Source organism: Chionomys nivalis, chromosome 23 (genome assembly GCF_950005125.1).
Source record: "Chionomys nivalis chromosome 23, mChiNiv1.1, whole genome shotgun sequence".
Classification (NCBI taxonomy): Eukaryota; Metazoa; Chordata; class Mammalia; order Rodentia; family Cricetidae; genus Chionomys; species Chionomys nivalis.
Genome location: NC_080108.1, coordinates 12,539,775 through 12,567,543, shown reverse-complemented (window position 1 = coordinate 12,567,543; position 27,769 = coordinate 12,539,775). Strand labels below are relative to the sequence as shown.

General features: G+C 44.7%; 1 protein-coding gene across 1 annotated transcript; it reads right to left on the bottom strand.

Annotated features, from left to right (window-relative positions):
- Positions 1-1,957: 1,957 nt before the first annotated feature.
- Positions 1,958-27,769, bottom strand: Bnc1 (basonuclin zinc finger protein 1). Its single transcript, XM_057756323.1, has 5 exons — positions 27,578-27,769; positions 13,001-13,100; positions 11,933-12,168; positions 7,990-9,839; positions 1,958-3,618 (listed from the first exon to the last, which is right to left on the bottom strand). Exons 1-5 carry the CDS (start codon positions 27,671-27,673, stop codon positions 2,934-2,936), a joined length of 2,967 nt encoding a protein of 988 aa, XP_057612306.1. The 5' UTR covers positions 27,674-27,769; the 3' UTR covers positions 1,958-2,933.

The window sequence follows — 27,769 nt, the reverse complement described above, 5'->3', positions numbered from 1 at the left end:
TCTGTAGAGGCTGGATTTGAGCAAAGAGGAGTAAACTGTACTGGGATGGTCTTAGAGGGAAAGGAGGAAAGGGCGGTCGTGATGAACAAGATTCATTACGGGTGTGAAGAGGAGGAAATCTGAGAGTGTGGGGAAGGTAGCTGTATTGGGATTTGAGGTTGCGGACTACAGGGAGCGAGGTGAAAACAAAGTGCCAGTGTGTGTCACCACAGGTCACATTTATTGGATGCTTATGTGCCGGGCACTGGCCTATGCTACATACCCACTGTCCGTAGAATCTTATGACTCCTGAAGTGGAAACCATTTTTTATGCTCGTGGTATTGATGAGGAAACTATGACTCGCCGAAGTAGTTCTTCATCAAAGTCATCTGATTAGAATGTAGAGTAGCCGAGGCTTGACTTGAAGAGCCACATCCCTGACTGGAGGTGCTGTTCCCCAATGTGGTCAGTTTCCATTGATAATGATAGATACACCTTCTCCAAGGTGAGGAAGTATTCAGAGGATAACAGCTCAGTCGAGGAGGAGGGAAGTGCTCTTGAGCTGAGTTCAGAGTAAGCTGAACTGGAAAGGCTGTGGATTATTTGGTGACATCCTATGGGCATGTATGTACTGCCTGGGAGGGCATTTCTGGAGGGGAGGACTTAGAAGGTACTAGCTATGGACAGGAGTCAGTTGTGGAGATGCTACAACCTAGGGGAAGAGGAAACAAAGTGATCTCTCCTCCTCTCCCTTCAGAACGTACACCATGGTAGAAATGCGCCATATATGTTGTCCATCCTGCTTTCCTTCATCCCTTTTCTGTCTCAAAGAAATTCCTCGTGATAAAGTCCCCCTGTCCCTTAAATCCGTTTCACTGAGGATTCAGACCTACAGACCTGTAAGTGGGAAAAACAATGAAACCCAGATGGGTGAAACTCAATAGTCTGCAAATTGGGACTATGTCGTTCTCAACTTCACCGAATGGCCGTGTAGCTTCCTGCACTGATAGAATTGCCAGATACTTTAATTGTAACAGTTTAACTGGGAAACTGGATTCATGAGGGTGGGCAAAAAGTGAAGAAATTAAGTTACATTAAAGAAAAGGTTTAACCATTCCATGACGTTCTATTTTTGGTATCAGCTAGGCTTATCTCGGACAGGACTGTATTTATGAAACACCACAGTCTGTATTTTTTTTTTTAAGACCAATACTCAGCTCATCCTCTCAATGAATGACCTACTCCATCTCTGTGACCTCTGCACTGCAATCTGTTTTCGTGTAATAATGTCTTGTCATCTGTAGATTTTCAGCTCACTCAAAATGACAGTGTCTCTGTGTTTGTATGTATGAGAAAAATCTACTCGTAAAAAGACAGACATATAAACAAAACCAGTTATAAATATTTGCCCTTTAAACAAAAGGTATGCCATATATTTTATTAAATCATAGAAAACGTTGCATACAAATTTTTCCATTTTGGAGAAACTAGAATGTCAAACATCTCAGTAACAAAGAAGCTCGAAAGATGCAATCTCTCCTTAAGCAGAGACAACTTTTAAGTAATCTTTTTTTTTTTTTTTTTTTAGTTGAAATAATTACTAACAGGTTGTTGGCCTTTTCTGTCTTTAAGCCAGGGGAATAATACCTCTATAACCATCAGTTTCCTTTAAGGATTTTTAAATTAAGTCAACATGAGTCAGACAGTTAACTTGAACTCTGAATACAAAATCCACTTCTTTAAAAGCTGTGTAGCCCTTTAGAATATTGCAAATGCTGAATTCCAAGAGATGGTCTCATTTCACAGGGCTGCTCACACATCCTTTCAATAGTGGCAAACACGTTTAACAGTGTGGAATAGATCTTGGAATAAGTTAAATATTAAAGACACAGAACATGGCGGTAAGGTCCCTACTTTTCTTTCTACCATATAAATTTCAAAGTTCATCCTAACCATATACATTTACCAACGGGTGAAGAGCAAGGGATCCAGTGATACTGAAAAGACCCGACAGCTATCAGAACCTTGTTCTCTAAATAGCTTGGTGGATATATACAAATGTGTTAGTCCAAATCTCACTGGCGCTCATTCCACAGTGGTCAACAGGCTGCAGTACAGTGCCTGAAGCCAGGCTGCGGTTCTGAAGGGTAAGCTGTCAATTGTTCTGGTTCTGAACAGATTCAGAGGTGACACGGACATGTCTGCACTCACACCAAATAGTTACATAATATAAACACAAGTTAAATATTATCAAAATAACTTTAAATTAAACTGAAGTCCACTATTCTTAAGTGCACAAAATATTTTCCCTCTAGCTTCTTAAAGGCGTGTTACAGATCAAGAACGGACAAGGTACATATTAGGGGCTAGCCAGCTTCCTCGGAGAACTCCCTGGAATCACATCCGAGACTGTGAGGGTAGCAATTACTGAGTCCAATGGAGGGATGGTTTCTGAATGTCATTTCCCTAAACTCAAGTCTGGGTTTTGGATTCATCAAAAAAAGGGGGGGGGGACCTGAAAATGACATTTTTAGGGCTGGTTGTCAGGCCCATGATGACAGTGTTGTATTCAAGGAGACTTCTTCCCTGGCACCCTTAATACTGCAGGCCTCACGTGAAGCTGTGCCCAGTTCCTGATCCCTACTCCCTCCAGTTGGTCTGTAGACCTACAGGTCTCCTAGGGAACATGTAAACAAATCTGGGGGAAACTGCCTTTCCGTGTTTTCCAGGTGTCGGCAGAAAGCCTCATGGGCTAAGAAAAACATTAACAGGCAGGGCGACCCCAGTGTCAACTTCTCACAGGCTTGCCTTGTGCTTTTCCTGCTGCAGAAGACCGTAGGGTCAAGTCATTTTGCCTGGCTTCTGAGAAATGGTACTGAACAGTCCAGCGACCTTTTTCTTTGGATGCTTCTCTTCCTGAAATCAGAGCAGACCCCGGCCAGTCTTCGGCTTGTTATTGGAGGTGGCTGGGTGAGGCGGCCAGGCTCTTGTGCAGGTTGGGGTTCTGACTGTGTCTGTTTCGGCTGCGGACCGATGAGAACATGGTGTTGCAGCCGGGCACTTTGCACTTATGGAGCTGGCGGAGGTGCACGGTTTTGTAATGGGCTCGAAAGGTCCCTTTGTTACTGTATATCTTCTGGCAGAGATGGCAGGTGATGGGCAGCCCGGAGGGCAGACTAGCAAGGCTCTGATCAGCCTTCTCCATCAGGACGCAGATGGGGTACTCGTCTTCTCCGGACACAAGGCTCTGTCCTTCACAGTTCCCATCACTGTCCTCCAGAAGGGTGGCACCTTCCTCGCTCACCCCGTCAGAGTCCCAGGAGGAATGACTGCTGCTCTCTGACTTCATGCTTGAGGTAGTGCTCAAATCCAGGATGGTGCCCTCGCTCGGGGGGCCGGAGTTGTAACTCTCCAGACGGGCACTGTGCACTTGGGATATTGGGTAAACCAGACTGCCCATGCCACTTGACCCCTTGAAGATGACAGACGTCTGCGAGGCTTGCGGTGTGAAAGCCACATCCTGGTAGGCCTCCTTGGCCACGTCTTGCAGAAGGTAAGCAGCACGGAAATGGTCCTCACTACTCTCCAGTGCTTCCTCACTCAATACTTGCTGGTGGAGGCTTAGGTTCGAGCTGTGTCTACAAGAGGGACAAGACAGAGGTGAGCTGGATTGCTGTCTCGGAGCCATTGTTCTGAGTACAAAGTCTCAGCAGACACTAGGAGAAACTTGTGGTGTGGTGGGGGTGATAGTCAGGGTCAGCATCCTGTGAGCTGTGCTGTGTGGTCAGCAGAGACTAGACCATTGCTGTGGCTACTCGTCAGAAGCCAGCGTTCCCCAGGAAAGCCAGCAGTCTGGAACTTCAATTTCCACCACCTGATTAACCCTTCATCTCAGCCACAGAGGAGGTTGAGACAACTTCAATTAGAACAATTTAATGGGAACACTAGATTCAGGGGAGCCCAAGAAAAGCATCAGTCACAGATGCTCAGAAACTAAGTAGAAAGCTTTATTTCAGTGAAATGATGAAAGATTACCATCTCCAAAGCACCCCATCTAATACAGCATTCAACGCCCTACACACTGCCACTGTCATATATAGAAAAGATAGCATTTGGGGTATACTGAATTAAACATGTAATTGAAACTTACATTCCCTGGTTCCTTTTGTCCTTTGGATATGGTTAGTCAAACACTAAAGATTCCTAATGTGGGGGCTGGAGAGATGGCTCAGTGGTTAAGAGCACTGACTGCTCTTCCAGAGGTCCCGAGTTCAATTCCCAGCAACCACATGGTGGCTCACAGCCATCTGTAATGAGATCTGGCGCCTCCTCCTGGCTTTCGGGCACACATGGAAGGAATAATAATATTCCTTCCATAATATAATAAATAAACATAATAAATAAACAAATATTAAAAAAAAAGATTCCTAATGTGGCTTCCCATCATCTTTCTATTAGATGGGGCTGGTCTTGAGCAAGAGTTCATGTTTCACTCCGGAAGTTCTATAGGTACAGCTGGTAACCTCACCAGCTGGAAAGCGTGCTGTGTGTGTGTGTGTGTGCATGTGTGTGCGTGTGTGTCTAGTGTAGGTCGTAGCTGCAGTGTCTCATGATGAACCAGACAGGAGTTTTGCAAATGCAGCAGTGTGAGCACACCGCCAATCTCGCACCCAATGATTTTCTCCTAGCAGGCAGACGGTGAGCATCCATTATGACATATGCTGTTTATCCCCACGTTATCATGGATGTAACTGGTAAGATCAATGCTGCTCTTACTTAGGGATCCCTTGGTAAGTTCTGACAAGACAAACAAATTCCCTTATACCAAAGAGTACACTCTTACAGGTGACAGGAGAATGATCCCAAGAAAAATGTCTCTATTTTTAAATGATCAATTATAGATCAGAATTATGCCATTGTCAAGAAAGCACCCTCTCTAAATAAATGAATTAAATTTCCTATTTTAAATCTCTCAAGGTATGTGTACAAGGCAGTCTTAATTGCATTTAATGAAATGTATATATTTTGTTACATAGTTTCTTTTACCCTGGATGCCCGTGTTGTGGACACGGTGAAAATTATAGTCAGAGATCACCCACTTTGCAAGCCGCTCTTCTCAGCTACGGCTCTGCCCTGTGATTATGCTAATGTTCCGCACTGAAAAGGCTGGCATGTGCCGGCAGAAAACCAGACAGCAGATGGACACGTATTAATTCTGGTACACGCAAGCAGCTGAGAAAGTCAGACATGTACCGGAACCTGGAGCATGAGGGCTCTACTACAGTGTGAATATCTGGGTCTCCTGTCCAGCTCCTGACTGTCCAGTGGTCCCCTATGACCAGGAGATAGTAGGAATACACAGACTCTCTGGTCCAGGAACCAATCTGTGCCCCCTGCCTTATCTTCCCTTGGCTTCCAGTTCCCACTTCAGCTTTTCCCTCTCACTCCAACTCAGTGGAGACCAGTGGCTCTCAGGTGAACCAGTCTAGTCCCCAGTGTCATTCCAGCAGCTCCCAAAGCTACAGTTCATAACCAACGTTATCAATTCAGGGGATTTTCCAGAATGGATATAATGTGATATTGCAATAGGCTCAGTGCAGAAGCAGCTGTTTCCTACTAAACCAAGTATTAGAGATTTGCAAAAATATAAAATAAAGCCATTTATTTCACTATATTTATTTTGGAAAAGTAAAAGCAGTTTCCCATTAACGTGTTTTTTTTTTTTTTTTTTGGTTTTTCGAGACAGGGTTTCTCTGTTGCTTTGGAGCCTGTCCTGGAACTAGCTCTTGTAGACCAGGCTGGTCTCGAACTCACAGAGATCCGCCTGCCTCTGCCTCCCGAGTGCTGGGATTAAAGGTGTGTGCCACCACCACCCAGCTCCATTAACGTGTTATATTAACATAAAATGTGGGTATTCTTCTCAAAGAGGTATGTCATATTTTTCCAGTTTTGCTTCCTAATACAGTAAACAATGATTTCTACAACTTAAATAGAGAAAAACACTTTCAGGTCCTTAGCTGAGATTTAAAAAGATGTTATAGGCCTAATACATTTAATATTTGCTGGCTTGGACAGACCCCTTCATGCAGGGACCTTTGTTACCATAGTAAAGAGCCTAGGTTAGTGCCGTAGTATGTGTCATTCTGCTCTACAACCCACTGTAGCAATCTTTATAGTCATCTATAATCCCTTTTTACTGTCTTCTCCACTAGACTGATGACTTTTGTGTGCAAGGATTGTGGATCCCAACACCTAACACAGAAGAGTTGCTGATTAAATAAACATTTAAGATGTACTCTCTTCTCCCCCCCCCCTCCCGATCCTAGGAACTGCTGCTGGCAGGAACTGTGGCTCAAAGAGGGGAAGTTAGCTGCTTTACCAAACAAAAAGCAGTTTTCAACTTTGACTTAGCAGAAGCGGTGGACCTGGGCTTGTCCACAAAGTCCTGCTTAAAGTGGTGTTTTCAAAACTATAGATAAATGGATCTGGGGACTATTGGAATAAAATGTGAAATAAAGTGTTAAAACATTTAGAATACAAGATGGTATCCTGTTATAGATGAGACTTCTATATACATACAGGTCAGAACATAAGGAAACATTGACTGTATGGAAATTAAGCATCATATGAAAAGAACTGTCGATCTACAATCTAGTATGTGTTATAATTTAGTAGGTCCTGTAGGCTGCTCCGGTCTCATAAACAGCAAAGATAATCTAACTGATATGACTACCTCTTTTTATAACAACATCTTATTCATAAGCAAACCCTCCTCTTCTTGGAGGATGAAGGAGAAGGACTGGTTCATTAATTAGGGGTACCCTAGTGGTTTGGTTTAAACATCCTAGCAACAGAAGGCAGGAATTTTAACTAATATCTCCTGTGCTTTCTTCTCTTTATTAAAGACAATGAGCGTGTTCTTATGAGGCCTAGCGAGGAATGTGTGTGGGAGTCTTTACATTTTCACCCTCTTAACAAATTAGGCGTCACGGCTTGGACTAAGTTGTTGGTGGTGCTAACCTGCTTCAACTCAAGCTTGTTAGAACAATTGCAGTTTTCACATCCTCCGAGCCATTTATCACACTGCATTTCAGCAGACAGCTGACCCTTTCAGCAAACTTCTTAGATCACCTTTGTGGGCTTGCTCTTCCTTTCAGAGGCTGGGAAGAGGGTGACCTCGAGCATCATCAGTGGCCCAAGTACACACACAAAGAAAAGCACAGTGCTGTGCTCCAAGGAGATAAGCGTCAGTGTGCGCTCTGAGACAAGTCTGTGTGCTTTATGATAACCCAGCAACTTTCGAACGGATACAGTAGCCCCAAAAGGAGCTGCCAATCACTTTTATTCTTTAATAGGTTAGCATCTTGAAAGGTTTCTAATCAAGCAGTTATTCTTTCTGCAAATGTTGCTAGATGACTAGAAGCGAGAGAATGGGTCTCACGTGAGAGACGTCTTCATTTTATGAAATGGAAATGAGGCTAGTTTTGAGAAATTATGTGACACCGAGAGGCCCTTCCTCTGTTCTCTCTACACAGTCACCCTTTACACAGCTGCTAACACGAGAACCAGCTCACCAGTCTTTATCCCACACACCTGGGAGAAGATACGTTTCTCAATTTGGGATCTCTCAGACTTTAGAAAGGTAGGATGCTACATGTGCTGGAATATATCAGAATATCTACTAATAAATTAACATCAATACAGTCACTAGTAATTGAATTTGACCAAAGCTGCATAACCCCTTCAAAGAGGTAAGAGTGGAGATCTACCACAGAAAGCACCATGTCTTTCCAGGTCAAGTTTTGTGGCTAAATGCTTTTAGATTTTTGGAACTGAAAATGCATATAGTTCCCACACCCTCTGGGAACTTGCTAGAAATGCATACTCTCAGGCTTGACCCCTGACTTACAACAGCGGATTCTAGAAGTGTTTTCCTGACCTGTCAGGTGGACACATGCTAAGTTTTAAACCACTGTCTGAAAAGAAACAGCTGCCGATAGACACCTTACCTGTCCCTGCTCCTGCGGGATGGGAACGCAGCGCCGCACCCCTCCACTGTGCATGCGTGTGTCTCTTTGGCGTGTGTATTCTTATGGTGTGTCTTCATACTGCAAGCATTTTTAAAGGTCTTCTTGCAGATGTCACACTGAAAGCGATTTTCTTCCTTCTGCCTCACTAGTGCATGCTCACCCAGGTGTTCCAGCTCCTTAGATTCTTCCAGAAAAGGAAAAGTCATCCCCCTGTTGGACAAAGCACTAAAGAGTCCTCCAGCCAGTAAGCGCTGCTGCAATTCCATGTAGTCAGGAAAGGGAATCTGTGGCCCTAGTCCGGGTGTGAAATGGCGCTCATGGCCACCATCCTCCACCTCTCTTGGCATGACTGAAGTCAATGCTAACTTCTGCTCCGCCTCTCTCTCTGGGTGTGTGGTCTGCTCAAGGGTCCTGCCGATAGTTCCGTGAGACTCAATCACAGATTCAAGATGGCAGGGTCTTTCTCCTTGTGCTAAAGGCTTCTCTGAGCTTAACTGTGTGTGCTGCTCCTCGGGTACTCGGTCTGACTGAGGACTGCTGGCCTCTGGCTCATCTTCGCTGACTACCTGCAGGGGTGTGTCATCATCTGAGCTGAGACTGTGTCTCTTCTCAGCAATGTCCACAGCTTCTTTCTCGATTTTGATAGGCATGCTGGACTTCCTAGATTTCTTCTTGGGAAGTGCATCGAATGGCATGTCTGTGGAAACCAGCTGCTCTGGGATGGAGGAAGACAGCAGAGGGAGAGAGGGCAGCACACCAGGTGTGTTTGCCAGCTCAGCTGGAGTAGCTGGGCTGCGGTAGAAGGGAAGGACTGGCTGCACGGTCCGCAGGTTAGGGAAGAGCACGCCATTCTGCCCAAGGCTCGAGAACGCTGGCTGGCCTTTGGAGTCCTCCACCGAACTGGGGTAGCCTGGGAGGGGCCCGCAGTCTGAGATCACCGTGAAACCCGGGCGCTTGTACGTCTCAGAGCTCGCCAGGTTCAGGCTGTTCCTGAGATCTTTGTCCCGGTTGTTTCTGTTCATGGGCATGTGCAGGCGAGGGTTGGGGTTGGCGCTGTGTCGGTTCCGGCTCCGCAGGGAACTGAACACCATGTTACACCCTTCGATAGTGCACTTATGCTTGATCTTGAGGTGGACGGCGTTGTAGTGAATCTTCAGAGTGCCTTTGTCATAGAATGTCTTCTCGCAGGCGGTGCAGAACACCCGGCCCTTCTTAGCGCTAATGCTGTTCCTCTCGGGCTTTCCTTTGGCCTCAGGGGACAGCTGTGTCCTTTCAAGCTTAGTGGCAATGCTGTACGAGCTGGAGTCACTTAAGTGCGCACTGTCTTCTTTCGGGGTAGCAACATCTGGACACTTCAGACACTGTTCCTTTTCAACCTGAAATGGTGTGGACGTGAGGAAGCCGCTGTCAGAGAAGGGCCCGTGCAGCTCCTGTTTGGGGTCCTGGCTCTGGTCCTGACCCTGCTCCAGCACGTACTGTTCGGGCAATGACCCTATCAGAGCAGGAGGCAGAGGGTTGAAGAACTGGAAAGGCAACATGAACGTCATGTTGCTGATAAGGTTCTCAAAAGGGTGCAGGCTGCTGGGGTTTCCTTTGTCCACTGGAGTGGGGAGGCCAGCACTCCTGTGGGTGCAGCTCTCGATGAAAGCCCTGATGTCTACGTTGGCGGTGGAGGGCGGTATGATGATGGACTGCTCTTCTTTCTCCTGGATTGCCATGAGCTCCACTATGGACTTGGTCTCTCCAAAGCGAAGGAACTGCTGCAAGGTGGCCACTTCCTCCTCACTGGTCATGATGCTCCAGTGATCCAGCACCTTCCCCGAGGCATCCTAGATACAAACCAGATTGTAAAAGAGTGTCCACTTGTTTACTGCTCACTCTGCTCCCCAGGAAGCTGCCATCTGACGGAGCCTCCACCAGACTACAACAGGGAAACATTTTCTGTGGATCAACACAGGACTTGCTGCGTTCAATCCCTGCCTATCTCACTCTCCTAGGCCTGAAATTGTGAATATCATAAACTATACCAATATAAACAGTGGCCCTACTGTTAGCCTAGAAGAATGAAATAAAGCATTCAAACCCAAGTCAGGAAAATATGGAAATCATTTTTCATCTTATTTCAACCCAGCTGATGGTCATGTATGATTCTTGTCATACCTGAGGCATGATGACTTTCTTCACTAAAATAAAAATATGCATCATTTGAATGACGGTAGTATCTTCATCTAAAGACTACAAACGGGGCGGTGAAGTCTGGATGTAGCCAAGTATATATTTCATTTGCTTCAAACTTAATAATCTGCTAAACACCTACCATCAAAAACCAGATGAGCATGTATTGATCTACTGCCCGTGTTCATAAAGCACAGCTGTAATTATGCAGGAGTGTTGGAGATCTTTCAAACTCTAGCAAGGCCTAACTTTCCCCAAAACTACAATAAATATTTTATCACAGAACATGTATTTGATGGCCTACTGAGATTTTCACAGTGCATGTGAGAGTTTTGAAGATGAGGAGGAATGTAACATCATAAATATTTCATGCACCAGAGGTTCAAGGTAATTGATTCCATATTTTTAATCCTAACACTGGAAAGCAAGATTATTAGGATCATTAAATATTGATCTATGTCATAATGTAAGACCATAATGCTACTCTATGTATAGTTGTTTCTAGTCAGTCGAGGCCCCCACACCAGAGGTGTGCACACAGGATTTCAGGGAAAGATTACAAGCTTTGGAACTGGGAAGAAATGTACTAATTTCTGGTCTGCTATATATTAGTGAAATAACTTTCAGTGAGAGTGCTTCAGTCTTCTGGATTTTCAATTAGAAAACAAGGGTAAATGGCTGTGGTACTGCATACTTTTAATCCCAGTATTCAAGTGGCAGAGGCATGTGGATCTCTGGGAGCTTGTGACCAGCCTGGTCTACATAGGGAATTCTAGACCAGCTAGGGCTACGTAATAAGACCCTATCTGAAAAAAGAAAAGGAAAAAGGGAAACAGGGGTATGTCATCATAAAAGTACTAGAAGAGCATGTCCATTAATAAATGGGTATTATCAGTATTTATTTTTAATGATATAGTCTACCTAAGACTTGAAAATACACATATCTCCGATTTTACTGAAACAATTTTAAACAAAGTCTGTTCATATTCCTAGTGCAGCGGCAAGAAACAATGATCTGTAATTTCAGAAAACATGCTATTTTCTCATAAAACACTTCGATTGCCTCTGAAGATGAAACACCCTTCACCTAACACCCATGGCATGACCTGGGAAAAGAAGCTAAGCTACTCTGAAAACAGGCAAGGGCTCGAAGGATGGAACACTGAAGAAGAGAAGAGACTGTGAGGAAGCTAAAAAGAGCTGTGGTGGGGGTGAGAAGAGGGGGAAGTGGCGGGAGAGGGGTTGATCAACGGAGAGAGAGGAAGAGGGACAGAGATGGAGAGAACAGGTGAGGATATGAACACAACCATATCACACGTGGGGCTGAGCGGAAGAGCCCTTTCAGGACAGAGAAGGAGATCAGCGTGTGAGCTATTGGTTGTGTAGTTCTGGCATGTAAGAGCCCTTTCTCACCTCCGGGTCTCAGCAAAACCTGACACGCAGAACATCTCGAGTCAGTGGGCAGTTTGGGCACGATATATGTAGCACAGGCAGGACCCAAATGAAACAAGTGGTTTTCTGTGGGACTTGGTTTAGTGAATACGCTCAAGAGAAGGTGGAATGCTTGCATGGCCTGGAGTCTCAGAGATCTTGAAGGAAAAGGACAGGATTTCTCCCAGAATATGAGTCAGGGGCTTAAGTCATCAGGAAAAGTTCCAAGGGGATGGACAGCCACCAATGACTGACAGGCACTGGGTTACACCAGTTACACGGGTACTCTAGGGAAACAGAGCCAAGGTCACTGTACCTGGAGCACATAACCACGGATATAATCCTGAAGGGTCCAGTCCAAGGCATGGAGGATCTGCAGAACCTCATCTTGTTTCAGCACACTGAAGAGCCGGTCCAGTAGGATTTTCAGGCGAACAGGGATGGCCTGGGTCCCATAGAGCATGAGGCTGCTAATATCGAACACCACATTGGACTGGACAATTTCCACTTGGCTTGTTGGATACACGGGGGGGATCCTCAGCTTACTTAGAGCTGGAAATCAAGTGCAAGACATTGGGAAAAGCTCTAATTTTAGCAGAAACATTGCATAGCAAGTCGGCTGGGGATATTCTTAGTTGTCTGTTTCAACAAGAAAAAAAAACAAACCAAGAATCTGTAAAGGACTAATATCCTTAACAGCTACTGGGACTCATGGTCTTCACAGAAATTTCTAAAATAAAAGAATTTTCTCCCCTTCTTGTGATATTCCTGAGGGAAATCTTCACAAACAGGGGAAAGGCAAAGAAAAGGAGGACACAAAAGCAGAATTCAAAGAATGGCCACTCGGAAATCAGAGTCTGAAGGTGAGGATGGCCTGGGGCGCAAGCATCTGGGTTCAGGCCCTGATCTGGTGCGTGGGAGGCGGTTTTAGAAATTAAGCCACCTAATCCAGTCTGCTCAACACAGGAGTTACTAATTGGCTACTGGGGGCTATTTACATGAAATCAATCAAAGTTTAAAGAAAATGAGTAATGCCAACCACCAGGAGCCCTGGCCACGCCACATTTTCAGCATTCAGTAGTTACACGGGACTCGTGATTGTCAGATGCAGTAAATGTATGAGCAGGATGTCTATATATAAATTTTATCTAAATCATGAATAAGGGATATACTTATATCAGAACATATTTCAGCCAAAAAATATTAGGGGCAAATTATTAGCATGGGACATATCTATAACTTCTGTAGTTGGTGTATTTAGAATAGAGTTAGTAAGACAGTGTATAAATTAAAATGTGAGGAGATATTTGATATGAAATCAGTTCCTTTATAAACTTAAGTGATTAAGGAAGGCTGAGAGGATGCGAGGGAGAAATGAAGTTACCGTGAGCCACCCATCCGTGCCTGCACTGCTCACACTGCCGATGGTTGATCTTCCCAGGTTTGAAACTCTGACAGCTGCAGTTCAGAGTACAGCCGATAGCCTACGAGAGAGAACACATGAATGCATACAATGTAAGAGCTATGTGCTGGATACTGTTGCATGTATGAAACGAAATTCCCCCACTCATAAAATTCACTCAGCAGACCAAGGGTGCATATCATACCTTAGGAAAGAGGAGCCTCAAGCCCAACTCTCAGGAGACCATGAATGCAATATACAGAATTTGTATACTGATAACAGAGAGAACCTAAAGGAACTTCTGATAAAGGCTTATGATCGGAAGCCTTGTTGTTATGAAGGTCAGAGAAAAACCCAAAGTTGTATTTTCACCGAAGTTCTACGCTGATCAGAACAGTCACTCTGAAGGATGTATAAAGATCAGTTTAGAACAAGTAGAAGGATTATCTGAAGCAAGAGCGATCCATGAATGGAATCTGTTACCCTCAGACCCTGAAGACACAGTACAGGCTGAAAATATTAAATACATCTGAGAACAACCCTACAGACTGGCTGGGCAGTGAGCTCTTCTGTCTCCATCCCCATGCCACCCTGCCCCACCCCTGGGGTGACAGCCCGTGCAGGGTCTTTATAGGGTGCTGCAGCTCTGAACTCAGTCCTCACATTTGTGGGGCAAGCATTTTACCAACCCATCTTGTCAGAGTTCCTCAAGATAGAGGCCTGAAGGATATAATCTATTATTATAACAAACCGACTAAGAAACAAAACCCCTTAAAGGAGCTCAGTCAGTGAGGTTCCAACTCTGATGGTTTGTTTTGTTTATTTATTTTCTGCAATAATGTATGCTTCTGGGTGAAATTTGGATGGTTTAAGAAAGCCCTGGAACTGAGGAGAATGTATGTTCAGAGAAGAAACCTGTGAATTTGGGGTGTGAACCTCTAGTCTGCCAGTCAAGGGACTGTGAAGCACAACATGGAGGACAAGGAAGGGAGAATCTGTAACCAGTCTCCCCCAAAACAAAACAAACCCACCAACCAGTCAGACAAACAGAACAAACAAACAAAAAACTCAGTTGCTTGGGGCACTGTAAAAGGCACAACCGCTTTGGAACACCCTGACAGCTTCTTTAAAAGTCAGACAGAGAGTGACTGCATGACTCAGAAATCCTACTCCCAGGTACACAGCCACGAGAGTAAAAAAACATACGCTCATCCCAAAAGCCATCTGATGTGGGACTCCCCTCTGTATGCTGTGAATATCATTGGTTAATAAAGGAGCTGCTTTGGGCCTATAACAGAGCTATAGGGGAATAGAGCTAGACAGGAAAAACTAAATGGAATGCTGGGAGGAAGGACGTGGAGTCAGGGAGAAGCCATGGAGCCCCACTGGAGCCAGATGGAACTTTAGCAGATAAGCCACAGCCACGTGGCGATACACAGATTAATAGAAATGGGTTAAATTAAAATGTAAGAGTTAGCCAATAAGAAGCTAGAGCTAATGGGCCAAGCAGTGATTTAATCAATCAGTTTCTGGGTGCTTATTTCGGAGCTAAGTGGCCAGGAACCAACAAGCGGCCCCCTCCATACAACAGCCATCCACATGACTGTTCATATCATCATCCACAACAGTGAAAGTGGAAACAGTCCCAATACCCACCAACAGAAGGATATGTAAGATGTGGTCTATCTATCCAATGGAGTGACTGCGTTTTCACAGAGGGACAGGGAATGGGTATCTGCTACCAAGGGTGAAGAATCAGGCACAAACAGTCACAGTGTCACATGGTTCTATTTGCAAGAAACATCAGGAGGAGGCCAGCTCCTAGAGGCAGAAAGTGGCTTAGTGACCATGGGGAAAGGGGAAGGGCTGAGAAGAGAGCGTGTCCGAAAGGTGATGTAGTGTTCTCTGGGTTACAAAAAGGAACCCTACTTCGTTGTGTGCTCATTTACTGAGCTTGCAAACCCAGCACCTTCCACAAACTGCACCTCTGTGACAATCTCGTGTTGTCTCTTAGCAGCATTTCCCAACAGCTCAGAGTTATCTGTATTTTTACAGCAATAAACCATGTTTCAATTGAGGTATGCACACTTCAAAAATAACTGGTAATCCACATTTAACAGACTACATTATAGTATAAACTTTTATATGTACAAGGAAACTAAAACCAGTATGACTTGCTTTGTTTTGTAGAATTAAGGACAATCTTGTCAAGCTGTGTAGTAACTCTGCTTAACTTCCTGAGGAACTGTCAGGTTGGTTTTAGAAGCAGTTGAGCTGTTCTATGTTCCCACACAACACACGAGGGGTCACCAATACTTGCTATTGTTTTATCTTGTTATTGTTTCAGGACAGGGTCTTATGCAGCTCAGACTGGTCTCAAATTTACTACACAGCCAAGAATGACCTTGAATTTCTGACCCTCCTCTCCCACCTCCATTTGCTAAATGCTGGGATTACAGGCCCATGTCCCCTCGCCTGAGTGACATCTCATTGTGGTTTGACTCATGTTTCCCTGATGACTGATGGTTTAGCATCTTTTCTGTGTTTACTGGCTATCTGTGTATCTCTGAACACACATATGTGAGATCTTTTTTAAATTGGATTTTTTAAATTTATTTTTTAATTGGGTTGTCTTTTTGGTGTTGTGCTTCACGAGTTCTTTTATTTCCAGTTTCAAATCTGTTACCAGATATGTTATCTCAAGTGTGTTCTCCCTTCCTTGCTCTTTCTTAGTGGCGTCTTTTGAAGCACAGAAGTTTCAGATTTTGAGCAGGGTTTTTTTTTTTTTAATATTTATTTATTTATTATGTATACAGTGTTCTGTCTGCATGTATGCCTGCAGGCCAGAAGAGGGCACCAGACCTCATGACAGATGGTTGTGAGCCACCATGTGGTTGCTGGGAATTGAACTCGGGACCTTTGGAAGAGCAGGCAATGCTCTTAACCACTGAGCCATCTCTCCAGCCCGCAGGTTTTTTTTTAAGGTGATACAATGTCCTAAAATTAGATGGTGGTGATGTCCACACAGTTCTGTGCATGAATATACCAAAAGCCAGCCAACTTATACCCTATAAGGATTTGGGGCATGTGAAGCACACCACAACCAAATGTTATTTAAATATTGTTTGAGTTGGTGACCCTACTTAAATACGGATGAGATTTTCATGATTTGGCTGCCTCTGACTGTTTCTTTGGTTAGGATGCACCTGAGCAGAGCTGCAACCAGGAGTTTTCAAGTAGAAGAGCGGCAACTCACAGCAGGGTGTGCTGAAGACAGCACCAGCATCACCTGATCTGCTCCAGAGGCTAGCCCCAAATGGGAAACACAAAAAAGAGTTTTGGGGGCTTTTTGTTGTTGGTGGTAGAATTGTTTTTAATTTTGGCAAAATCATACAATCTAATATAAAGAAACTTATGCAGCTACAGATCCATCCTACTTAATAAAACATTCTAATGCTATAAATTATTTTACCTTTTAAGAGTTTCTGCTTGCATGTGCACATGCAAATACATGAAACACATTGACATATGCATACACACAGCAGCTATACCTTACTCAAGACTAGTTGCCTTGAAAGAAAATTTAAGGATATAAGTTAATGATGATTTAATTTACATTGCAGAACCCCAAAACAAACTTGCCATTAGCTAGGTTTGGTTTGGGGCACATCTGCTACGCTGTCCAGCATCTCTCACTTGCCTACAACCCTATGAACAGCCACTTACAAACAAACTAATCATCTGTTTATGACTAAATGCTAACAGAACACTAAGTTACATAAAGCTAAAGTGATTCACAATCTGGCTTTAATAAACATTGCTTAAAAAGAAAATACTTTAAAAGGAAGATTTTTTTTTTTTTTTACCTACATTCATTGAAGTATCACTTATCTTTTTGGGAAAGGTATGGCTAGGCGTGGTGAGACATGCCTTTAATCCCAGAACTCAGTGGGAAGAGGCAGGCAGGTCTCTATGAGTTTGAGGCCAGGCTGGAGTACATTAGTGAGTTCAGACTAGCTAAGGTTACACAGAGAGCACCTGTCTCCAAAAAAGTGGTTATGGAAATCTACAAGTCAACTTACATTTAATTATTTTGAAAACTAACCCTGTTTTAAGAGAAAGGGATGTCCTTGAGTATATACTTGCTCCAATCCCTAAAGACTTTGCTCACAAGATCGAGGCTCATGAAAAGACCCCAGAAACACTATGTGAATCTGTCTCACAGTGGAATGAAACAAGGAGCAAATCCAGGCAGCTTCCTAGCCCCAAACTGGAGCTTGTTTTCCCCATCTCTCTTTATGTCACTCATATGTCTCAGTTTGGGACTACTGACATTCCAGGTTCTAGATCTCTGTGGCTATACTAGTATCAGTCAGGAACAGCAGCCCTGGCCTCTGCTCTCCTGCTGCATGTCAGTTAAAATCTTCTAGACATTTCCTAATGCCCCTAAGACCTATCTCATGTGTAACTGTGACCACTGACCCAATCTGGCCATTCACGTCTAACAGCGTCTATTGGGGGGGGGCATAACTTTAAAGAGTTATATCCATAATTCGATTATATAAGTATTGATTATAAGAAACATTAATGTGATTGCACATGAAGGATTTGAATCAGGCTTACAAGGGGAAGAGGAAATAAATGGCTGAGGAATTATTTATGAACTAGAAGAACCTAACTAGAATACTGAAGAAAACTTCTAATGTAAAGACCATTGGATTGTCCCACACAATTCAGAATTCCACATGTCAAATTATAGCACCCTTCATTAAAAATAAGTTAAAAATTCTAAAATGAAATCGAACCCTCAAAATTCTAATTACAAGACAAAAAGTCCTCATGTAAATGGAGAACTTGAAATCTACATGCTTTCCTTTGGGTCTGTAATACTTGCTCCATTCTCCAGAAACAGAAAGCAGATGTTTCCAGCAATGCGAACTAACAAGGCATGAGGATCGCTTCTTAGGATCTCGTCTTAACCAAATGACTTCCAGAACTGTTATTAGTCACTTGATGCGCTACAAATCAGTATTCAAAATTCTGGCTTGCTAGTTTATAGCCATCACTTGCTCACTCACGGCTGGTGTCTGACACACTTGGTCAACTGCTGTCTTGGGGTGGAAATGTATGATCTGGATTTTAGGTGGCTTGGTAGGACCATTTAATCTCTCATAAAGCCCTGTTCGACCTTAGCTTGGGGAGATGCCTCCACAGGCCTTTTGCTGAGGGGTTGAGTACCCATCCCAGACACACAGTGGGGTAGATGTGGATGCCCAGCACTGGACAGTAGAGGCCTGCGATGGGATCTGAATTGACCCCAGTAATAAAAACCATTCAAAGTTACTGTCATCTCTAGAATAAATACACACACACACACATTCATATCATATTTCTCACAGCCTTAAGGAGGGCAAGTATGAGATCTTTGGGTCCCCTTATTTGTCACATTGAGCCACTGGAGGGACAGAGGCACAGAAGTTGCACTACATCTTGCTGGGCAACTTGATTGGCTCAAGGCATTTAGTCTACACTGTCTAGTATATTAACTGCATGTGGCTATTATAATTCTAGTTAAACAGAATAGCATTTGAACTCAGCTCCTTGGTCACACCATCCACACTCTAGTGCTCAGGAATCCACCTGTGACTAGTAGCTATCACAATGGATGATGGTGACAGAAAGTATCTCCATCATTACAGGAAGTCCCATGGGTCAGTGCTAAGCCCAGTGTTGAGATCAGCCATTGCTTTTGACATGGTGAGGCTCCCGTTTAATAGGTAATTTCATTTAATCCTTGCTATCTTTCTGTGAGGAGAGAATTATTTCAGAACGCTTCTATTTATGGAAGGTTCATAACATCCTCAAGGTCGCACAGCTCGTTAGCTTTATCATGTCTGTTTGATGTGGGACAATGCACCAAACAGCACCCATGCGTTAGCTGTATTTCCTTCTCACAACCACCAAAGGAGGTTGCTGCACCATCCCTATGTTATGTCCCAAGAAGCTGAAGAATTTACAGGCTACCCAGGTAGTCTAAAATCTGAATATTCAGGGAATAGTCTGCCTTAAAATATCAGGATTTGGTGTTGGCTGCAGGAGCACTCAATCTCCACAGCCTCTGGAGTGGGGCATTACCACACTGTCCTCCAGATCAAGAGGCTGAAGTTCCACATGGTAAAGAAACTTCACAAGTCTTTCTGAAACATAAGTGAGACCATCATTCTAGAATCTAGACTGCCAATGCTATCATGTAGAACGAGACTGTGGAGGCCCGTGTCTGCAAGGAGCTTCAAGTCTATCTCAGAGGTAGAAAATGAGACAGTATGTGAGACTTTCAAATAAGGTTGAGTGTCAAGAGAGGGCTGAGCAGAAGTTGGCGCTAATCATTCATCTGCTGGCATGCAGAGTATGCACAGGAGGAAGTGCCTTCAGGCAGGGCCATCATCGGGAGCCTCGGAGGAGGACCGACAAGCTAAGTTCCAAGGGCTGGGAAGGATGGAGGGGGTGTTTCAGAAGGCTCAACAACTGCAAAGACCGTAAGACGTCAGCTCAGGGACGAGGAAGGAGGCCAGTGGGGCAACAGAGTCAGAGAGGCGACAGAGACCATTCTGGATAGGGCCCTGTGGGGCAGGGAAAGAGTTTGGAGTTTGTTCTAACAGAGCCTCCGGGAACAACACAAAATGAACATGGTCTGCTGTTCTAAAGAGACCCCTGGCTATGGCTGCACTCCCTTCCTCTCGCCCGCTGAGCTCATGTGCTGGCACCTGTGATTATAACATGGCTGCTAAGCACCCCTGCCACTCTCAGAAGTCCGCTAGCCATATTAGCAGATACACAGATGAGAGCCAAAGAGACCAGACAGATACACAGTCTGACCACCCCGCTTCTCGCCACCACATCCACAAGGAGGTTCTCAGGTCCTCTGGCTCTGGTGGTCGACTCTGCATAGACACAACGACCAAACACTGATAGAAGATACTGTTCCTAAAAGAGTCTCCACAGTTCCTCACTTCAGAGGAAGACAAACAGTTCCAGCACCCACCCACTAGAGATAAGTCTCACGTTTGGTAAATTCCCTACTGAGAGAAGTAGTGAATGACTGACTGGATCAACAAAAGTTTACCTTGTACAATGATAAGAGATAGCATCTAGCTACCTTCAAATTTTATTTATTTTATTGTGTGCAGGCCCACATGCCACGGCATACAAGTGAAAGTCAGAGAACAATGTGGGGGAGTTTGTGCTCTCCTTCCACCATGTGGGCTGAAGGCAGGCACTTTGTGGCAAGCACCTTTACCCACGGAGCCATCCTGCTGGCTCATGGCATCTTCCCCCTCCCCCCATATGCCTGGGTAAGAGAATTTTAGCTGGGCCTGATGATGCAGGCCTGTGATCTCAGTTACACGTGAGACTAAGGCAGGAGGGTTACAGGTTCAAGGCTTGCTTGTGCTTCAAAGCAAACTGGAGGCCAGCCTGGATAGCTCAGCCTGGATAGCTTCAAACTGAAAACTAAACAGAGGGCCGGGGTCACGGCTCAATGGTGGAGTGCTTGCCGCATATGTGGGGCTTTAGATTCAACTTCTAATACTAAAAATAGGAAAAAACAGATTTTTAATTTTCTGTCCTCACTGAACACTGGCTCACGGCAGACAGCAGAACGGTGGAGCACAAAGGAAGCTCCTCATACATGGGAACTGGTTGAACTTCGATTCTTTTGTCTTCCTCCATCTTGGAACAAAAACATGATGGCTAGAGTCCAGAGGGCACCCTGTGACCATTCGATAACCTGGAAGGCACAGCGCAAGATGACTGAGAATAAAGAATGGGAACTATTGTCTTGGTGCTTTTTACTAGTGGCCAAATGCACTTCCTAGTTTGCACACTTACACACTGATCTTCCCACCGATTATTGAAAAGGGTCACCAAACCAAAATCAACAAAAACCCACCTAGAAAATGGCTCACTAGAAGAGATGGCTAAGACTAAGTTCGGCGTCTGTGGTCCTATCTTAATGGTGGGATTCCAAGGCTCTGCCAGATCTGTAGGGGTGAAAATCATTAAGCTCTCAACTTGAAATCAAAGAGCCCAGGCTGCCAAACCACAGCTCACTGAAGCTTTAGGACAGAAAGGCTGCTGGCTTTTCTAGCTTTTATTTTTAACCGGTGACTAGAGATAACTGCTCTTCGTCTGAATTCTGGAAAATTTCAGTGTATGTAAAGACTGAGATCAGAACGTATCTTAAACCTGCCAGGATTCCCTCAGCTGTGAGAGTACGGCTACGCTTCTCTCCACCTGCACTGAGATTGTCATTCTCCTCCCTCTGGGGCTGCAGAGCTGGCTCTCCTGGTTCAGAAGACCAAACCACTCAAAGCAGGGAGACCCCAGCCTCTTTGGCTCTTACTGAGCTCTGATTTCTAGTTTCTCTTCAGTTCACTAACTTCTTTAATTTTTTTATTAAATTATTTTTTATTAAATTAAATCTCCACTAATTTTCTCATACATGAAACTCCACACTGGGACTTTGAAAATCCTATCGTTATTTTCAGATGGGCAGTCAGGACAACTGGGGGAAAAGGGGAGGGAGGCACCAGGTTCTCTGTGTGAGGCAGATTACCTGGCTGGCAGCACTGAGCAGAAGCCCATCTGACAAGCACACAGACCAGATGTTCATCTCCCCAACACTTGCCATCACCTCACTCAAATAAGTTTAACAAAAGGACAATAATTTATTTACAAGTTTTATGAGCTTCGGCCAAGTAATTGGAACCACAGAGAGCCTCCTGTGACGCAAATATAAGTCACTCCCAGGTTCTACTACGGGCAGAGGCACGAAGCTTTTCTGGAGAGTCACACAACTAAGGGAGACAAAAATGGCAGTGATGGAACTGGAGAGATGGCTCAGTGACAAAGAGCACTCTTCTAGAGGACCTGGGTTCGATTCCCAGCACCTGCACGGCAGCTCACGGCTGTTTGAACCTCCAGTTTCAAAGATCTGACACTCTCATAGAGCAAAGTACCAGATGTACATAAAATGAAAATAAATAAGTTACTTAAAAAAAAAAAACAGCAGTGGATATGATTATTCAAAAGTTTAGGTTGCTTCATTTACAGCTGAAAACCCAAGGCTTTGAAATGCACTCAGAACAAACGCAAAAGTCACTGAGAATGCCAGGAAACCAACAGACTGTCCTGAAAACCAGCAAACAAAGAGACAGAATGAAATCTTTCTTCTCCAACTTCTGTTCAGGGAAACCAAAATATTGATGAAGCAAGTTCTCTTAAAATGTCCCATTTCATTGTTCCTTAAAAAAAAAAAAAGACGATCAGGCCCATTGCCCTGAATTCTTGTCAGCTGATCAAGGTGCTTCACCAGCGCCCAGTGAGGAAGACGGGCAGCAGAAGTCTGTTTAATGGCTTCACAAGGAGCTGACTGTCAGAACTCAGACTAGTATTCTGAAGATGGGCATTTTCAACAGATAATGGCAAGATTAAAAAACAAAGAGACTATAAACCTAGACATTAAGAGAGACAAATGATATATACATTTGGATTCTAATGTGAACAAACCAATGGTAATATAAAGTTTATAAGACAGTCTAGGAAATTTGAACATTGCCTGGAAACTTAATGACATTAAGGACTTAGGTTAATTAACTATTATTATTATTATTTTTTGGTGTTGAAGCTTGAACCTAAGGCTCTGTACAAGCTAAAAAAGCACATGCCCCACCACTGAGCCGCACCCCCAAATTATTTTAAGGTGTTTTATGATATATTGGTTTGTTTTTAAAAGTGGTTTCTTTTATATTTTACAGCTACATATTAAAATATTTTTAATGAAATTGTATGACAGCTAGCAGTTCCTCCAAAGTAACCTGGGGTTTCTAGTGATAGGGGATAGGGATTAACTGTTAAAAGTCCCAAACACTACCACCAAACTCCATTACGCTATTATAATTCTGTTTATCTAAAATTTTCTATAATAAAAAGCAAAAAATTAAGCTATGTCAAGACACCTATTCCCTCCAAAATTTCAATTTGCAGGAGTCAACAGATGGAGAATAATGCTGTGCAGAGAGGCCAGGCCACAGGAGTCTTCCTCCAGGGACATAAACTTGCTGCCTGTGTGCAAGCAAACTCCTGGGTCTGTGTGCTGGGTTCAGAAGCCTGGATCACAACACACAGGTTTCTGTTTGGCCAGTGAAAGCAGTTTAGGTGGGGTTGAGTGGTGGGATGACATGCTGGACAGTCAGGGTCTCTCTGCTGGTTTCACAGAACCATTAGGGTTCTGAACAATGGGAGACACTGTTTACCAACATCAGGAAAGGAGATCATGATTGAGAGAGGGGACCTGGGGAGCTTCAGGAAGCAGATAGCATTTGCCATGGAAAATGACACGGCAGGAGAACTGACAGAAAGTGGCATCTCACTGCAAGTTACAAGGAAGAGAGAAGCCAGAGCAAGGAGGGCATGGAGATGGCCTGCACAGAGAGGTAAGGGAGCTGCGGCCCCTTCAGGGGATGGATGCTGGCCTAAGTCTACCTGTGAGCAAAAGTACGCACGACACACCTCTGTGATGTTCTCCTGGTGCTTAGTTCAAAGAGGATAATGGGGAAAATACTCACTCTTTTGATGTTTATAAATCAAAGCCTAAATCCTATGCCAAAACAATTTAACATCTGCACCCTTTTTTTCTTAAAATTATTAGTTTTAAAAAATGAAAATGTGAAAAAGACTAGAAATTATACAAACATCAAACTGAATATTTCCTTTTTAAAAAAGGCTTTAAAATACATAGAAATTACGGGCATATTTTCCCCCTTATAACCTTCATGGAGAGGAACTCAGAAGGAATCTTCATAAACCTTTGATAATGAAAGCTAGAAGACATCAGTGATACGTAACACAGAATTAGCCTTGGAAACTGGGGAGTAAAACGAAAAAACACTTGAAAATTTTAGGTAAGGTAGCCAGCTAAGTATTTAACACGAATTTGTTACTAACGGTGATGTCTAAATGTTTCAAACATGAACATGTCTAAATAAAACTGTTCTAGGGCTTCAAAGAGAACCAAAAACTACTTTTTGAAAAAGATAAACTCAATCTCAGTTATTTATGTTTTCTAAATCTCTACCTTAAAACTCAGCATAACGTATCATGAATTGTTACAGTGGGTGGTATGGGAGCTTGGCAGTCACCGTAAGTCTAGAAGCCATCAGAGGACTAGGGAACTAGGGCAATACTTCTAGAAGCTGGGAAATAGTTCTCCATGTTTCAGTACACGGAAGTATCACAGTCTGCAGGAGGAGACAACTCAACTAATACAATGAATGGGAAGAAACGTTAAAAGCCCACATTAGAGTTCACCTGAGGCCACCGTATCCTTCTGTTCGAACCCAGCCTTCACGTTTTATTTTCCTAACCCCTCTCTTCCTTCACTTTAGTGGAGAGAAACGGTCATCCCGGCTCAGCTAGAGCCCTTTTATGATTGGTTAGGCTGACTTATAATAAACGGTCTGAGTGTGGACAGGAACCGACAGCTTTTTTTCATCAGTAACTATGTATGTCTGAGGAGGCCCCAATGTCCCTGGAGAAGCAGGGCTGCTTTCTGTTTGGGCTCAGCGTCTCTGACTAAAACAGGCACGTGCATCTATGCAGAGATGGCAGGTGCCACGCTGCAATCTTGGAAACTCCAAAATGAGGGAAAAGGGACTTCAAAGGCTGATGAGATAAGCAAAGAGGTGTTCTGCGAGAAACCAACTAAAAGGGGAGGAGGACCCCCAAGCTTCCTAGATCTTCCTTCTGTGCAGCACCTAGTTATCTTTGCCATCTCTCAGAAAAGTCACCAATGGTAAAGAAACACACGAACAATCTGTACTAAGATCCTCCCAGTCAGGGAAAGCACACGAGGAGTCATCAAGGCAGATGACCTGGTTCTGAGGACCTGGGAAGTTAACTGTATTTCTAGTTACTTTCTATCCAGACTGTTTCCGACCAAAGTAACTACCCCATCCTAAATGACATCTGCAGAGGAAACTCACCCTGGGGTGAAGCATGCCTCTCCTGCAAGTAATTTACCTTGCAAACCTTCAGGGCAACTGCTCTTAATGGTCACCGCCAGGGTAACTTCCAAAGCCCCGTACAGAAGCTCAAAGACATTTTTGGCCCCTCATACTGTAGTTTAATTTTAATAACAAACCAAACTTTAAAAATGTTCCCTCATTTACGCTTACTTCTTGGCATTCAGAAGTGACCAGGGCATGCTTAAGGGACAATTATTTTTCTATGGGGAAACCTAGATGGGTTTTCTCACCACAGGGCTAGGTCATCTTTCGAAGCTGATGATCCGAGGTATAAAATGTGGGTGTGGGGCCAGAATACAGGCCTAACTTCTGCAAGGGGAACAGCCATAAAAACCAAATCACCTTCTGTATAAACCTTGTATTTCTAAGGCAATGGCTTTATGAAGGTTAAGATTTCTTATGGGAATACAACCCAGGCACACAGATTATTGGTGCATATCCCAGGAGATACTCATGGGCAGATTATCCAAACTAGGAGCCGGTTTCTCTCGGCCGAACAGAGCTCCACAAAACCCTTACCAGATTGCATGGGTGGAGTGAATGGTGCAAACTAAATTATGCAGCTGTCTGAAGGCAATCTGAGTTCTTAAAGTACAACGAACTCACACGCTAAGCGAGAAGATCTCACTGCAATGTCTGGCCATTCAGCTACAACAGAGCATGTTCAGTAATTGAGCACAGACAGTAAGTTTCTGTAAAATTAAAGTTTGTCAACTTACCAAACAATAAATGCAATAATAATTCCTATCATATTCTTTTTAAGCGTCTGAAAGTATACTAAAAAGTTATCAAAATTCCTCACAGGAAAAGGGGCTGCTGTCTGTATTTATTTTAAAGCAAAACTAAAATCCAGCACAAACTGTAACATTCGAAATAATGTTTTTTTTTACACGCTGCACAAAATTTCATGTTGATGAATACAATTTCAATAAAAGTGTATAATAATATGCATCAACGAATTTGGGAGGGGCAAATGGAAAAGCTGTATGCCGGCTTCACTACTCCACAAAAGTTTTAACACACAAACACCAACGTGGAAAAGGAATCTCTTCGAAATCGGGAGAGACCCCATAAAATCTAAAAATCTAGTAGCATAGTGAAGACAATAAGCAGGGAAGGACACACACACACACACACACACACACAAACGATTTGCTAAAACGTCGTTTTTCAGTTCACTTAAACTGTCCCACCAAAATCTTGTTGCTTTAATAAGAATCTACTTTTTTTAAAAAAAAGTGTCGATACATCTGTTCTGTGTTTCTATGTAGTAACACGTACACACACACACACACACACCACACTCTGACAGGGATTCCCAGGACACCAGTGGGGCCTCTTTCAAGCCCCTTAAGTGTTAACAGCAGAGGCCTGGCTGCGACCAGGCGTCTGGCCCGATTTAAATGCCCTCATCTTCAGAGGTCTGCGGGCGAGCCCAGCTATAAAACCAGGGGACATTACCGAACCCCGGAGTGTCTGATCTTTCTCCGCGCAACACACACAACTTCACTCGTACAATTAAGGCTGCTGGTTGGCATTCCATTTAACTGTCAAACTCAGGCCGGTGGCAGCCCCACAGCCACAAAAGAGATGCTTTTAAACGAGAAGAACATGTTTCTACACCGCATTTGAGAAAGTTTGGCTCCGAGCTATGCACTGATTGATATCAGATCTCTTTCACTCGCCTCTCCAATCTTGTCACATCTGGCTGACAAATCCCCAGGAGCTTACCCAAAGTCAGGCGGCCCGGGGGGCTAAGGGTTCCTGGGGGAAGCAGCGTCCCGGGACAGCGACACCCCGCAGCGGGATTCTGGGGCACGCCTGGCTGGAACCCCGCTGCCACTGGAACAGTCCTTGCGCTTGGCAGACTAAGAACCTCACCGCTGCCTGGCCAGGGTCCCCCTCCTGTCACCCGCGGGCAGACCATCCCCAAAGAGACTGAACCTTGGCTCCGGCTTCCCCATCCGCATCCCGATGGGCCCCTCCAAGTCCCTACGCCTCTGGAGGAAACGAACACCTCAGTGTCCCACGCGCAACAAGCCAGCCGGGACGCCCGCTAACCTCCTCACCCATCAGCAAGCGTCCACTTGAGACACGTCTAAGCTGACAGTTTGCAGCGCCTGGGTCTTGCTCGCTTCTTTTTCTTTCTTTCTTTTTTTTTTAAAGCAAGCATTTGTCCCTTGGGGGACCGGCGTCCCCCTCCACGCCCCTCGGGCGTCTCCTCGACTCTCCTCCTGGAATGCTCAAAGGTCACGGCTTGAAATACCAGACCGACGACCGTTCCAGTGGCCACAGCATTTGGACAGGGGTCCCGGGGTGTAAGAGGAACGGGGTGCCGCTCACAGGTCACCTCGCTGGGACTCAGGCACAGGCGGTGGCGACCGCGGTTCGACCGCCCGCGGCGCGCCCGACCCCCGGCGAGCAGGTGGCCCTCGTCAGGCGGAGCCCCGCGCCCCTGGCCCGCGCCACCGCTTACCTCAGCCATCCTGCGGCCTCTGCTGAGACGCCCTTCCCGGCGCGCGTCCCCTGCCCGGGCCGCTCCGCGTCCGCCCCGGCTCGGCGACCGGCGCATCCACGTTCCGGCCGTCCGGGGGGCCCCCGCCCTTGCGCAGGAGAAGTGGGCGGCTCCCCGCGGCTGCCGGTGGCCGCGCCAGCCCTTGCGCCCCTC

Bases quoted from the DNA above. Each gene is read 5' to 3' on its own strand.
- Bnc1 (XM_057756323.1), bottom strand. From the start codon at position 27,673: ATGCGCCGGTCGCCGAGCCGGGGCGGACGCGGAGCGGCCCGGGCAGGG. The intron at 12,169-13,000 runs GTAACTTCATTT...CTTGATTTCCAG, and splicing joins GCACGGATGGGTGGCTCACG to CTCTAAGTAAGCTGAGGATC. The intron at 9,840-11,932 runs GTACAGTGACCT...GTTTGTATCTAG, and splicing joins TCCGTGGTTATGTGCTCCAG to GATGCCTCGGGGAAGGTGCT.